The sequence below is a fragment of the Stegostoma tigrinum genome, chromosome 24 (genome assembly GCF_030684315.1).
Source record: "Stegostoma tigrinum isolate sSteTig4 chromosome 24, sSteTig4.hap1, whole genome shotgun sequence".
Classification (NCBI taxonomy): Eukaryota; Metazoa; Chordata; class Chondrichthyes; order Orectolobiformes; family Stegostomatidae; genus Stegostoma; species Stegostoma tigrinum.
In genome coordinates, this window is record NC_081377.1 from 37,032,054 (window position 1) to 37,046,997 (window position 14,944).

The 14,944-nt window shown below is 39.6% G+C and overlaps 1 protein-coding gene across 12 annotated transcripts in view; it reads right to left on the reverse strand.

Moving 5' to 3' along the window:
• The window catches only part of si:ch211-15d5.11 (nuclear receptor coactivator 7), a 342,600-nt gene that overhangs the window by 23,739 nt on the left and 303,917 nt on the right, over positions 1-14,944 (reverse strand). For all 12 annotated transcript variants that reach the window (XM_059654356.1, XM_059654355.1, XM_059654357.1 and 9 more), the window contains one exon: positions 8,580-8,748. In XM_059654356.1, coding sequence (XP_059510339.1) covers positions 8,580-8,748 — 169 coding nt within the window. The remainder of the gene's footprint in view (positions 1-8,579; positions 8,749-14,944) is intronic.

Consider the following 14,944-nt stretch of genomic DNA (forward strand, 5'->3'; position numbering starts at 1 on the left):
ACAGAGGCATGAGGGAAGAGCTGACCAGAACTGACTGGGAGAGGAGCCTAGCAGTAAAGACAGTGGAACAGTAACGGCAGGAGTTTCTGGGATTAATTCAGGAGGCAAAGCAAAAATCCATCCACAGGAAAAGGAAGCATACTAAAGGGAGGATGAGGCAACCATGGCTTACAACAGAAGTCAGCGATAGGATAAAAGCAAAACAGAAAGCATATTATGCAGTGAAGGGCAGTGGGCAGCCAGGGGATTGGGAAGCCCACAAAGACCAACAGAGGGCAACAAAAACAATGCAAGGAGAAGATTGAATATGAGGTAAATTAGCCAGTAACACAAAAGAAGATTGAAAGAGTTTCTTTAGAATATACAATGGGTAAAACAGAGGCAAAAGTGGGCATTGGGCTGCTGGAAAATGACACTGGAGAACAGTAATGCGGAACAAAGAAATGGTGGAGGAACTGAACAAGTACTTTGTGTCAGTCTTCACGGTGGAAGACATGAGTAATATCCCAAAATTCAGGAGATTTGGGGGAAGAGGTGAGAATGGTAGTCATCGCCAAGGAGAAGGTGCTAGAAAAAACTGAAAGGTCTGTAGGTGGATAAATCACCTGGACCAGATGGACTACACCCCAGAGTTCTGAAGGAGATAACGGAAGATATAGTGGAGGAGTTAGTGGTGATCTTTTAGGAATCACTGGAGTCAGGGAGGATCCAAGACACTGGAAAATTGCTAATATAACCTGTCTTTTTAGAAGGGAGTGAGGTAAAAGACGTGAAATTACAGGCTAATTAGCCTGACGTCAGCCTCAGATTTTGCAATCCATTGTGAAAGATGAGATTTCTGAATACTTGGAAGTGCATGGTAAAACAGGGCAAAATCAGTCTGGTTTTGTCAAGAGGCCTGACAAATCTGTTAAAATTCTTTGAGAAGGTGAGACCAGGACCCCATGGGCACACCTTAAAATTAGAGGGGTTAAATTTATAACTGAAATGAGACGACATTTCTTCAGCCAGAGAGTGGTGGGCTTAGGGAATTCATTGCCACGGAGTGCAGTGGAGGTCGGGACGTTGGATGCCTTCAAGGCAGAGATCAATAAATTCTTGATCTCAGAAGGAATCAAGGGCTACAGGGAGAGTGCAGGGAAGTGGAACTGAAATGCCCATCAGCCATGATTTAAATGGTGGAGTGGACTTGATGGAACAAATGGCCTTACTTCTACTCCTACGTCTTATGGTCTTAAGGTAATGAGCAGGTTGGACAAAGGCGAGCCAATGGATCTTATCAACTTGCACTTCCAGAAGGCCTTTGATAAGGTGCCGCAGAAGCTAAGGACCCATGGTGTTAGAGACAAGTACTAGCATGGATAGAAGATTGATTCTCTGGCAAAAAGCAGAGACTGGGATTTCAGGATGGCAGCCAGTGATTACAGTTCTGCAAGGGTCAATGTTGGGACCACAACTTTTCACTTTATACATTAGTGATCCTGATGAAGGAACTGAGGGCATTCTAGCTAAGTTTGCAGGTGATACAAAGATAGGTAGAGGGACAGGTAGTACTGGGGAGGCGAGAGGATGCAGCAGGATTTGGACAGGTTAGGAGGTTGGGCAAAGAAGTGGCAGATGGAATACAGTGTGGTAAAGTGTGAGGACTTGGGAAGTAAAAATAGAGGCATAGACTATTTCTAAATGGGGAGAAAATTCAGAAATCTGAAGTACAAAGGGGCATGTAAGTCTTAGTCTTGGATTCTCTTAAAGATAAAGTGCAGGTTGAGTCAGTAGTTAGGAAGACAAATGCAATGTTGGCATTTATTTTGAGAGGACTAGAACATAAATACAAGGATGTATTTCTGAGACTTTTATAAAGCTCTGGTCAGACCACATTTTGAATATTGTGAGCAATTTTGGGCCGCATATTCTCAGGAAGGATGTACTAACCCTGGAGCAGGTCCATAGGAGGTTCTCAAGAATGATCTGTATGAGGAATGTTTGAAAACTCTGGTTCTGTACTCAATAGAGTTTAGAAGGATGAAGGAGAAATCTAATTGAAATTTACAGAATACTGAATGGCCTGGATAGAGTGGGCGTTGAGAAGATGTTTCCATTAGCAGGATAGACCAGGATCGAAGGGCACAAGCTTAGAGTAAAGGGAACACCATTTAGAACGGAAATGAGGAGAAACTTCTTCAGCCAGAGACTGGTCAATCTATGGAATTCATTGCCACAGATAGCTGTGGAGGCTAGGTCATTGAGTATACTTAAGACAGAGAAACATAAATTCTTGATTGTTAAGGGGATCAACTGTTATGGGGAGAAGGCGGGAAAATGAGGTGGAGAAACTTCTCAGCCATAATTGAATAGCGGAGCAGACTTGATGGGCTGACTGGCCTAATTTCTATTCCTATGTCTTATAGTCTAATATGAAATGTCCATTCATAAGTCTGATATCAGCAGGGAAGAAGCTGTTCTTGAAGCTGTTGGAATGTGTTTTCAAATGTTTTTACCTTCTTCCGGAAAGAAGAGGGTGGAAAACAGTATAACTACGCTGGGAGGGGTGTTTGATCATGTTTGCTGCTCTCTCGAGGCGGTGGGAAGTATGGATGGATGGAGTCAATAGAAGGAAGGCTGGTATTCACGATGGACTGGGCTATGTTCACAAGTGTTTTTGGGCACAACTGTTGCCATAACAAGCAGTGATGCGTCCGACATTTTGCTGACATTGAGGCAGAAATTGTTGTCTTTACATCATGACACTGAGGCATATTCAAAAGGAAACAGTGCAGGCAATTGAAATGTGATGCTGTTAATTATTTTGTGCAAATTTAGTGCAGTTTGCACCTGGTGGTGAAGTGCAAACAAAAAGTCTTTCCTCAACCAGAATTGCTCATCACAAATCAAATTACCACATCTGTTTAAAAAGTTAACATAATTATCTGCCCCTATTTTAAAAAGTATTAGTTAAACTGGATCATCATTTTTATTATCATGATTTCTTTTGTTTCATTCTGCCTCTTATTTTCTTTAAATATTGACTTTTGTTGAATAGTGACATTGGCAAACGCTATCAACTGGTAAGGACATGTTACATTCGTGAATGAGTAAGGACTGCATTCTGTGAACTAACCTTATCTTATTTGTTTCACAGGGTTAGTCTGAAATACATAGATGTTGTTGGAGACAAGTGAACAATCTGGAACTGTGTTTCTGAAGGCACAAAAATCCTCTTTTGGGCTGTGGGGGGTGTTCATATTGGAACTTTGCCTTCTTGCTTAAGGCATGGGAACGGCATTTGGTGACAATTTTGAGATAAATATTTGTAGGCATGGAGTAAATGGAAGCATTATCATGGGCTGCAATTCTTATCAAATAAATTGGAAGTTTTTAAAATTGTCATCCATTGGTTTCAAACTCCTTCTAAACAAGAACTGTCCTTTATCCCTCATATATTTACCCAGCTTTCCCAAAACACATCTATGTTAGTGACATCAAATATTCTGCCTGATGCTGAGCCACATATCTAATTACCTGGATAAAGAATTTTCCAATTAAGCCATGACAGGACTTATTAGAGACCATTTTACACTTAGAGCTCTTTTATTTTGTCTTCTCTACAAACAGTATTAGTTAAATTTCTTAGGCTTTTATGTGCAGTTTTTCCTCTTCCCTTTTTATTTTGTTCTGTCCTATTAAAGGCACGTATGTATTCTCTGCTGATGGACTGTGGTTTAATGAGCCTTAGTTGCAGCCACATAGAAAAGCACAAAACCTGTTGCAAATGCTAGGGTCAGGGTCATCACCATTCTTCAGGCAGCCAGTCAGCTTGCATAAGGAAGCGTCCACCAGCAACATCTGCCTTTCTGCTTTAAATACCAGACTGCTGTCCTGCCATTCCATTGTAGATACTGTAGTACTTACGAGATGGAGTACATTAAGTTGGGAAGATTTTCTTTTTTGGATCAAAGTAGGCCTTTCATGGTAGTCGCATCTGTCATCTGCCCAAGGGCAGGTTCTCTGCCCATTTCTTACAACTTCCTCTTCTTATTAAAGCCTACTGTATTCAACTTCAATAAGCAATGCAACTGGGAAAAATAATACATGAGGTATCTTCTCATTGCCTTTCTTATATGCATTTAAAGGAAACACAAGTCCTCTCCCTGAAGGATCCTCCACTTGTAAACAACTGCAGTTCCTCAAAATTCTGGCTCTTCTATCATCACCAATGAAAATGTGGTGGTTTCTATGTCGACTGTGGCTCATAGCCCGGGTATGGGGCATGTTGCTGAGCCTAGAGTAGCTCAAAAAAGGACACAAATAATAATCACTAAGGTCTTACATTTTAATTTTTTTTATTCATTCATGCCACGTGGACATTGCTGGCTGACTGCATCTCTTAGGATTATAGTCAAGACCATTTGCATGGGACTTTTACTGGGCCTTAACTGAATCTTCAGCAGCTCCAAATAGGAATGGGTTCCCTTGGGTCTATCAACTGGTGTCCTGAGTGAAATTTCTCAGGGAAGTCAGAGAACTCCCTCAAACGCTGTTCTGTGATATACTAACTGAGTGGTGGTGAGGGGTCGGGGGGGATCCATCTGTCGCAATAGAATTTTCAGGGTTCTCCATGAGGTGAAATCCCAGTGAAACTGGGTTCAATTCCATTTACTGACTCCCTATTGGCAATTATACTAGAAATGTGCCAGACATGCTCCTGGAACATAAGAAACAGGAGTATACAATTCAGCTCATTGTTTTTAATTAGATCATAGCTGATCTGAGTCTCTATTCAATTTCACCACTTTTGCTCCATATCTACAGATGTCTCTAACCAACAAAAATCCAACAATTTCAGTCTTGAAATCTCCAATCTTCCACATGCAAAGTTGTTAGGGAGAGTTCCAGATTCCTATTACCCTATCTGAGGAACAAGTACTTTCTGACTTAACAGATGTGCCCAAGCCAGATGTCAATTTTGGCTCATTCAATTATCAGAATTTTTGGTTTTTAAACATTCTGTCTAAACAGAGGTTTACATTGTAGTTGTATCGAATACAGGACTGCTTTGGATAGGGAGCATACAGATGTAATTGCCTGACCCTTTAATATATATTCAGTATTATGCCAATACGATAAACACTTTTCGAATTGCATAATCACAACCATTAAAACTATCATGAGTTCCACTGAGGTCTATATCCACGCAAACAATGAACGCAAATTAAGAACTTCATCAAACATGTTCTGAAACTTCATGAAACATGCATTAATTTTACTGTATTTATCTCACAACTTAGTTATTGCATCAACCAGGTGCAGTGATCACCATAGAGCCATACAGGGCACCATAACGTGATGTGAGTAAAGACTTTATCCTGAATCAGAATTAAAGCATTATAATATTAGATAATATACAGAACAATTAGAAATTCCTCACAGTGCAACTTTTAAAAAATGTGTTAAAGGATTAGGAGTGTTGCTGGAAAGGCCAGCATTTATCGCCCATCCCTTACAAGGTAGTGGTGAGCTGTCTTCTTGAACTGTTGCAGTTGTAGGTACACCCACAGTCCTGATAGGATTGCAGTTCCAGCAACAGTGAAGGAACTGGGACATTATTGTGAGCCATTGTGGTCTATGATTTGCAGAAATGTCAGTGGTGCTGTTCCCTGCAGCCCTTCTAGGTGGTAGAGGTCAAAAGTGCTGTTGAAGGAACCTTGGTGAGTTGCTGTAGGGTAAGTAGAGCCAACAGGATGCAAAGGGATTTATTTTTGGCCGTTACAGTCTTTTTTTCAGGATACTTATGTATCCCATGGCTGAGATACTCTTTAATTAGAAAATCACAAACTTGGATTTTTGCAGCTGTTTATAATTGTACAAAATTGCTGGACTCTGTGTGATAAACCTGCAAATATGATTTTAATATACAGCGTAGCATGGATATTGTCAGGGTGGGGAAAATACAGAAGAACCCAAGAACCATGGAGGCTCCGTTTTCCTGACAATTTCTGTTTTCTTTTCTGGAAAAATAATGCTTTGAGGCAAGATTGGATACACTGGAATTGAACTGCTTGGAACAGGCTGAGAGGAGATTTGATTGAAAGATAAAATTGTGAGGGATCTGGATAAAGTGGATGGGTAAGGCCTATTTACCATAGCAGAGAGGTCAATGACTATGGGACATCGATTTAAAATGAAAGGTGAAGGATTTTGAAGGCCGATAAATAAATTCTTTTTCATCCAAAGGGGCTCACACATGAAGCAAGGCTTCAGATAAAGGACGAGTTTAGTGTCTTCATAAGGGGAGAAAATTGTCTTTTTTAGGTTTATCTTTTCATTGTGCAACTGACCACATTTACTGCTTAGAAAATAAGGTCTGCAGCAAGGTAACAAAGGTAAACTTTGATCTACAGAGTAACAAAGTGGAGAAAAGTCAGATAACAAACTTATCCATTGAGCTTCTCTGATACACATATCCTTGGTCACCACTGGACAGAGATAAAGATTCATTGTATGAGTTTAGATTGTTATAATAATTAATATTTGTTTTGCAATATCAAAATGCCTATATCAAGCTTAAGCTGTGTTTTGTCACATAAGCTCAAGTTTTATTTGTTTGTGCAGTGTGGGCGTTGCTGGTTACAATATCATTTATTGTTGATCATAACTGCCCTTGAGAAGGTGGTAATCAGCCTCTTGAACTGCTGTGGTCCTTGGATTTTAAGTACACCCACAATAGTGTTAGGAAGGGAGTTCACCCAGGGTGAGTGAAAGAATGGTGTGTCTTTTGAGTGGGAACTTGCAGGTGATGATAATTATGTGTGTTTGCTGTCTTTGTTCTTCTAAGCGATAGCGGTTGTGAGGTTTGAAAATGCTATTCAAGAGCATATTGTAGATGGTACACCCAACTGCACTGATTCTAGATGGTAAAGGAAGGGAACGAGGTGGATGGGAAGCCAATCAAATAAGTTTGCTTTATAAAAATGACAAAATGCTTTATTTCTTAATCATCTTTCCCTGGAAAAGAAAAGTAGATGGAAGTTGATAATCCGAGTGGATTGCTAAGCAAATTGTCTAATTTTCATTTCACTGAAATAACTGCAGTGTAAATTGGGCAGGGCTGGGATCTGAATGAGACTTCTAACTGGTCATCATTGTGTTTTGCACAGTGGACTCACACTTAATAGGAACTGTATTATCTAGAAGGTAGCAGATATCTAACCAATAATTCATGACGAACCTGAATATAGGCCCCAAGGAAGAAATCAGTGCTTTTGCCCGAAATACCTATGCTATTTTCAATCATAAAAACATATGCCAGAAATAACACGACACCAGATTACAGTCCAAGAGGCTTATTTGAAAGCACAAGCTTTTGGAGCCCAGCAGCTTTGTCAGGCAAAGTGAGAGAGAAGTGCACAGAAGACAGAATTTATGGGCTGACAGAGATCAAGGGCAGAGAAATCAAAAGACCAAACAAATGGTGCGAGTGGAGTGCCAAATAATAACCCACACCATTTGTATGTTCTTTTGATCTCTCTGCCCTTAATCATGCTCTTCCCATAAATTCTGTGGTCTCTGTGCTTCTCTCTCACTTCAACTGACAAAGGGGCTATGGTCCAAAAGCTTGTGATTTCAAATTACCCTGTCGGACTAAAACCTGGTATCGTATGACTCCTGACTTTGTTCACTCCAGTCCAACACTGGCACCTCCACATCATGGCTACCAAAAACATATGTGACAGCACTCATCACTCAAGAACATATAGTAACTATTACATTTTACACACATGCCAGATTCTCCAATGGCTCAACGTATCAAACAGTGAGTAAGAGAGCCACAAAGCCTAGGAAGGGCCCATGGTTGACTCCTGGTCCATTGTTGTGACAAGACAGAAAGAAATGAGAAGCTCTGCAGTTGAAGATTCTGTGTCGCCAGTATACACACATGATGGCAGATGGAATGATGACTCGGCTCTACTGCAATGACTTCCACATTGTTAAACAGCTGCCAAAACTTAGAGCCACACATACAAGATGCTTAATTATTGTGATAGTGAAATGCTCAATATGTATCAATATGCATCAGTACTTTCAGAGGAGAAGAATATATTGGCATGAGAACAAATATCACTTTAAAAAGTGACAACCAATTTATTGCAAATCTGGAATGAAATAGCAGCTATAGAACAAGAAATAGGTGCAAAAGTAGGCATCTGACCCATTAAGCCTGCTCTGCGATTTAGTAAGATCCTGGCTGACCTGAATGTGGACTCAACTCCAGTCTGTTGTTCTATCTGATACACCCAATGACTTCAACAGAAATAACCTGCCTTTAAAGATCAGTAAGTTTTTCTTTTTCCTTCTGCATTTGAAATCTGCCTTAAACAATTACATATTACTTTTTATTAAAATGATTTGCATAAATAGCATCCAACTGCTGGTTAGGACTTACTATAATAATCTATATTATATATAAGAGAAAGCAACTGGCTAATACTTAATATTTGATCATTATGTGTGGAAGAGCATAAAGAATAGATTTTATTAGTTCTGTTGAGGAAAATGTATTGTATTCCCAGTTATGAACTCACTTTTCCTGGGTCATTGCAAACCAGTATTCTTCAGGTTCATTCTGGCTCATATCCTGAGGTGTGGTTGTTCCAAATTTAAGCAGATTTCTCCCTTTCTTGGGAAGTCTGACTTTCAGACATAAAAACATCAATTGAAATTTGTCTTCCTCATCTTCTGAGTGATGCAGGTCTGCAATGAAAGATGATTTTATAATAATTATTCATTAACTTATACATTTTAGTATTGATTCATTCAACATGGAAGGATATAAACACACAATTATACTTTAGTGAGTAGACCATGGATACACTGTACTTTTGCAAACATATTTTTAACACTTGATCATTAAACTTGCAATTCTAATTAATTATTTATCAATTACATTTGAAAGAACAACACCAGCTCACAGAGAAAGCAGAAGGGACAATTACAGTGAAAGCTTTAACAACAACAACAGAACATTTACAACAATCAAAAAATTACCCATTATAAATTAGGCTTTTCACTTAATGGTCAAATAATCATTTTTGCAGGGAGTATCTACCCTTGATGATCTGCCATCAGTGATTTTTGTCTTCTGTCTTCCTCATCCAATAAAAGCTCTTGCCTAAAAATTGCAGTAACAGGGAAATGGAAATTCAAATGTAACTTCTACAACTTAATCGGGTTACTGAAGGCAGACAGAAGCACAAGCCAAACCAGATTCATGTTGATTCCCAAATCTGGGGGCTACTCTAAGGTTATGTGTGGGGTTGGACAGGCTGAAACACAACTAACAAAGAAAGATTAGTTTAGTCTGTAGTAACTAGAGCAACTGCAAAATGGGACAGAGGTAGGGGTCTATTTCAGTCTCCTCTTCTTCCTGTACTATATTAATCAATAGAGGTGTTTCTGGTGTCAGTAGTCAGTTACTACATACCAGAACCAGCTCTGCTCAGTCTGAAGTGGATTTCAACAGGAATTCAAACAGCTCGTGATGAAGTCACTTCATTATGTGAGGTTGCATGAGTTCTCATGAAAGACATCTGTGGCATTTCCTGATTGTTGAATGTAAGAAGGAATTCTTGGAGATGTCAGTTATTTGAAATTCTGTACATCACCCTTAGGAGACTAAAGGCAGAATGAATATTTTAAACAGTTGTCAGTTTCTACCCGGAATTTACAACGAATGCCTCTTGGCTAGTGAAAGAGAAATGAAGGCAATTGTAAAAGAATTCCGACTTGCTATTTAGTATCATTTACAGAAGATGCACATGTTTGTGAGTATTACCAACTTACTGACAAGGGTCACACAATGGAAGAAAGGCTGTTGGGCGAAGCACAAATGGACAGTCAATACCTGCGGACATGTACCCCAGCAACAGTGACGGCCTTCAGGGAAGGAAACCAGCAAGTTGACAAGGAAGTATTAGGCATTAACAAAGGGTCCACAGGATAAACATAATTATAGATTTAAATTATGAAACACTGCAATAATTGATCTTTTACTTGGTCCACATAGAACAGAATGTAATAATGCACATACTGCTAATAATAAAAATCCATAGTATTGCTTCAAAGTAAAGTGAGACAGTAGGATGCAAGAACAAAGGCTCAAACAATTAAAATATAATATATCAGGCACTACTTCCCACTGAGTGATCAATGTGTGCTATAGGGATCACCAAGTAAGACTGTGGAAGCAAAAAATGTTAAAAGTATTTAAGAAACAATTAGACACTGCAATTGATATAGAAATGATGGGGGGGCTGAGTGGAATTTGTTATTCATGACTACATTGTGTTCCTATGCATAAGTAAAAACATAACATTTATTCAACACCTTTCATGATTTTACAGCATTCAAAGGCATATTTGGCCAAAAGGGTACTTTTAAAGTATAGTCCCTGCTATAATATTGTATATAAAGTTTATATAACATAGAGGCAATTTCCCAAGGTTAAATATAATTTAATTGCATTCTGATCTTGGCGAAGGCCTCGGAAACTAAATGGAAGGAGTAATAGTTTGTTTTAAATTGTACGGTCATAATTGCAATTGAAGTCATAGGAAAAGTTTCCTGCTACATTGTCTGAAACTAACAGAACAGGTGACTAATTGCATTTCAAAGCAAAATGCCTATCAGTCATTGGAGGGGGAGCAGGCTAGATCTTTCTTCTCCTACCTTCACAAGCACAGTTTGTAACAGCCAGTTTGCCAGTCTTTTAGTCATCAGTACATGGCAGGAAAGGACTTTTAAAAACATTTTAAAATCACTTTGGTAGTTGTGACATTTTGAAAATTTCTATCATACCAGGACAGCAAGTGTAGAATCGTAGTAAGTGAAAGGGTTAACTTACATCTGCTATGTAATGGCCAAATGACTCAAAAATTTACAGGAAGCAGCCATGAGAATTGTTGGCAAGCACATGGCAGGGACTGTGGCTCCTCACTAAATCTAGCCCATTAGTTGATAAGCATCACTCTTCTTCAGTGCAGCCATTTGTCAACATGTGCTCCGAAGTGCAGGTGCAGAATCGATGGGCCAAAAGGCCTCGTTCTATGCTACAATACTTCTGCAGTTAGCAGTGAATGTTTCAGCTCCACCCTTTCTAAAAAGCCTTCCTGACAACTTTCTGGGTTCAGAGCTGAACTTTACCTCATGTCATGAACGTGTCAAAATTCAGTGGGTCAGAACACTGCTGAATCGCCCACACTACAACACCAAATAGACTTCAAAAGCATTTCATTAGCTGAAAGCTACTTGAGGTGTCCGGAGAAAGTGCAAAGCACTATATAAATTAAAATTCTTTATTTTAATTAATTGCAACCAGGCACCATTTCACTACTTTTTATCTTGTAAGTGTTTTAGCTCTGATTTGCAGGGACTGGTATCCATCACCTAAATCTGATTGTTATTCAACTCAAACCCATTTCCTTGTCATCACATCAGACATGTAAGTGAAAGTTTCTCATTGATTCATATTCAGTTTAAGGGAGTTCGATTTATTAGTATTAAAAGTGAGAGCAGCTCACAAACTGCAGTCTACTGGAATCAAAATTAAATCAATATCAATATAAAAGCAATTTATAACTGGAGAGTAAGATGGAACCTGATGCAGAGACAAAACCAGTCAAGGATGATAACCACAAGGTTCATCAACTTAAACTTGCCCTTTAACCATCTTTGGATTAATATATGTGCAACTCTGGTCACTGCTTGATCGGCACTGAGGATTGTAGCTTTCCTAGGATATCACATTATGCAGAAAGGTGTGGTGCAAATAGGCTTTGCTTGTCTGGATTTGCATCATCAGTTGGATAAAACCATGCTTTGCTGACATCATGCAGCAATACTTAAAAATCTAGAAATGTAGAATATGAGAGGTCAAAATTGTATTTTGTTGGTCTTGTTGATAATTAACTACTCTTCAACCAAATTAGGAACTGATGTGGAAATAAATAAGACTATGATGTTGATTTTTGATTATCAACAACACATTACGGTAAATTTATAAATTCCACAGATAATTCCATTTAAAAGAAGATTGGGAAGAGATAAGGCTTCCACACTATAGTGCTGACTGCATGACTGGTGCTCCTTTATCAGTTATATCCCCTCACTATTAACATAAGGCTGCTGAAATTGCTGTGGGGTTTTCTCCATAGTCTTCTAGATTGAGGTACCAATTGTCTATTGCTAAACTATACAAACAGTATATGTGGAGCTATCAATTCAGTTCCTGGGCTATGTCAGAGTTGATTGTTCCCTTCACTTCTATACTGAATGCCAGCCAATTTGCAAAGAACTTTGATTTCCTGTGTGTGGACAACGTAATACAGTATACCACTGCTGTTCACTCACCACATTCTAAAAAAACAACAAAATGTTAAATGGTCTTTGCAGTACCACTGTCAATTTAAAAAAAAACTTGAGTACTTGTGCATGGCTTCTCCACCTTGGTCGATTAAAATGTAATTTCTCTGGCTCATTCAACCTCTGCTTAGACCTTCAGTTAAAAGAGCTGTTTGCTAATAATGAATATATCACCATAATTTATGTTGATGACAAAAATGTATTATTTAGCAAAATATAAGATAAAACGAAGAAGAAAATATTTTGTTTACACATTACTTTCTTTGGACAACAGCTATGGCTGACAAGTGAAGAGTAACATTTATGCCACGCAAGGCACCAGGCAATTACCATCTCCAACAAAAGAAAATTTAGTCATCATCCCACAACACTCAACTCATCTCTACATTGGCTGAATGCCTTACCTTGACATATATATGCATCGGGTATGGGGAGTGTGATGATGTTAACATTGACTAGAAACCGGACTGGACCAGCCATATAAACACAACAGTTGGGCATATCAGCGGCTGGGAATTATGCGACATGTAATTCACCTCCTGACTCTGTGAAGCCTATCCATTACATACAAGGCAGAAATCAGGAATGTGACAGAATACTAGAAGTAAGTTACTGCAGATGCTAGCATCTGTACTGAAAACTGTAGTGATTGGAACCTATGAGGTCGTTGATTGGGGTTGTTAACCTGGGCCAATTAGGAAGACCCTGGCTGACCATAATTACCAGGAGAGGTGGGCACCACAGGGTGTGGGGTGCTTTATTTTCCCCACAAACTCTATTTTGATTTGATTCCTACCGTCCCCCTCACTTTTCCGTTCACATAGGCACTGCCCCTAGGGGTTCTGCTTGATACTGATTCTTTGATCACATGGATGTTCTTCCTGGTGGTGGTATGTTAATAAAGTTATTTGCACACATGGTGTTTTTATTGCGTTCCGCACCTACACAAGCACAGGTAAGAAAAAATATAACCAGGAGATTAGAATCTCCTCAGAGAGAAAAAAAACAAGAGATAAAATCTCCTCATTCAGGGGACCGACTCCCAGCTGGCGGGCCACAGCCAGCATATTGTGCACAAGTAAATAATGGGTGTCTTGGGAACAGCATGCAGGCCTCCGTGCAGTTATTTCAGTGGCAATGAGAGAAACTAAGCCGTGCCTGAAGAACATTTGCTTGCCAGTGTCATTTTGGAGTTACAGTTAGCATTTCTGGCATCATGCCTTTATTTGGGAAGCTTGACTCATTTGATCCTGCTGTCAAAGTCTGAGAACATACATGCTACAGTTTACGAATACAACTTCGTTTCTGGTCTCCAATAAGAAGCAGTTGGTGCATTATCACTAAAGGTAATAAAAAGTTCTGGCCCAAGCGTTTTGGGGTGGAATTGGTTGAGAAAGATTCACTTGGTTTGGCTCAACATTTTTTGATTAGAAAATGGCTGATTCAGTGAAATCCTAGTGAAATATCTAAGAGTATTTCAGGAAAGGCTTGGGACTAGCAAAAGGGCAAAAGGGACCAGGAAGCAATTCTGAGATTTTGCAAGATCTGCTCAGTGCCAGTTGCCTTGCAGGAAATCAGGATGCTGGAGAGTGAAGGAATCATCATACCAGTGCAGTTTGCAGAATGAGCAGCACTGGTCTTACTGATTGTGAAACCTGACGGCTTAGTTCACTTTTGTGGGGATTTTAAGCAAATGGTAAACCACTTCTCGTAGCTGGATAACACCCGACCCCTCGCACAGAGGACTTATACGCAAAGTGGGCAGGCAGGCTGTCTGTTACAAAGCTGAAATGAGCCATGCCTACTAACAATTATGACTGGATAAGTAGTCACAGAAATATGCTACAATTAATACCCATAAGGGTTTATACTAATATACAAGATTGGCATTTGGGTTACCATCAGCCTGCGCTCTCTCCCAGCAGACCATGGAGAACATTTTACATGGCCTACCCCAGGTTATCATTTATCTAGATGATATACTGATAACAGGGAAGACCAATAAAGAGAATTTGGACATAGTACTTAAATGTTTATCCCAGGCAGGTTTATGTCTCAGATAGGAAAAGTGTGTTTCAGGCATCCCAAATGACCTACTTGGATTACAGAGCCGACAAAAGCAGGTTACACCCATTGGAAGATAACGTGAGGGCAATCAAAGGAGCCTTTAGTAAAAAAAGCAGCTATCATCATCAAAGGTGTTGGCCCACTACGATCCAAAGCGAGAGGTAGTGCTGACATGCGACACCTACCCATATGGTATCAGGGTATTGTTAGCTTACCAGTGGGCCAATGGACAGGAACATCTGACAGCGTATGCTTCCCAGACATTGGCTGATGCTGAATGCAAATATGCCCAGATAGAGAAAGGCATTTTAGCAGTTTGGTATGAGAAAGTTACCTCAGTACCTTTACCGTTGGGAATTTGTCAAAGCAAGAGATCACAAACCACGGCTAGAGCTGCTGAAGGAAGGCAAGGCAGTGCCACCCATAGCTTCTGGTAGAATTCAGCATTGGGTCCTTATTCTCA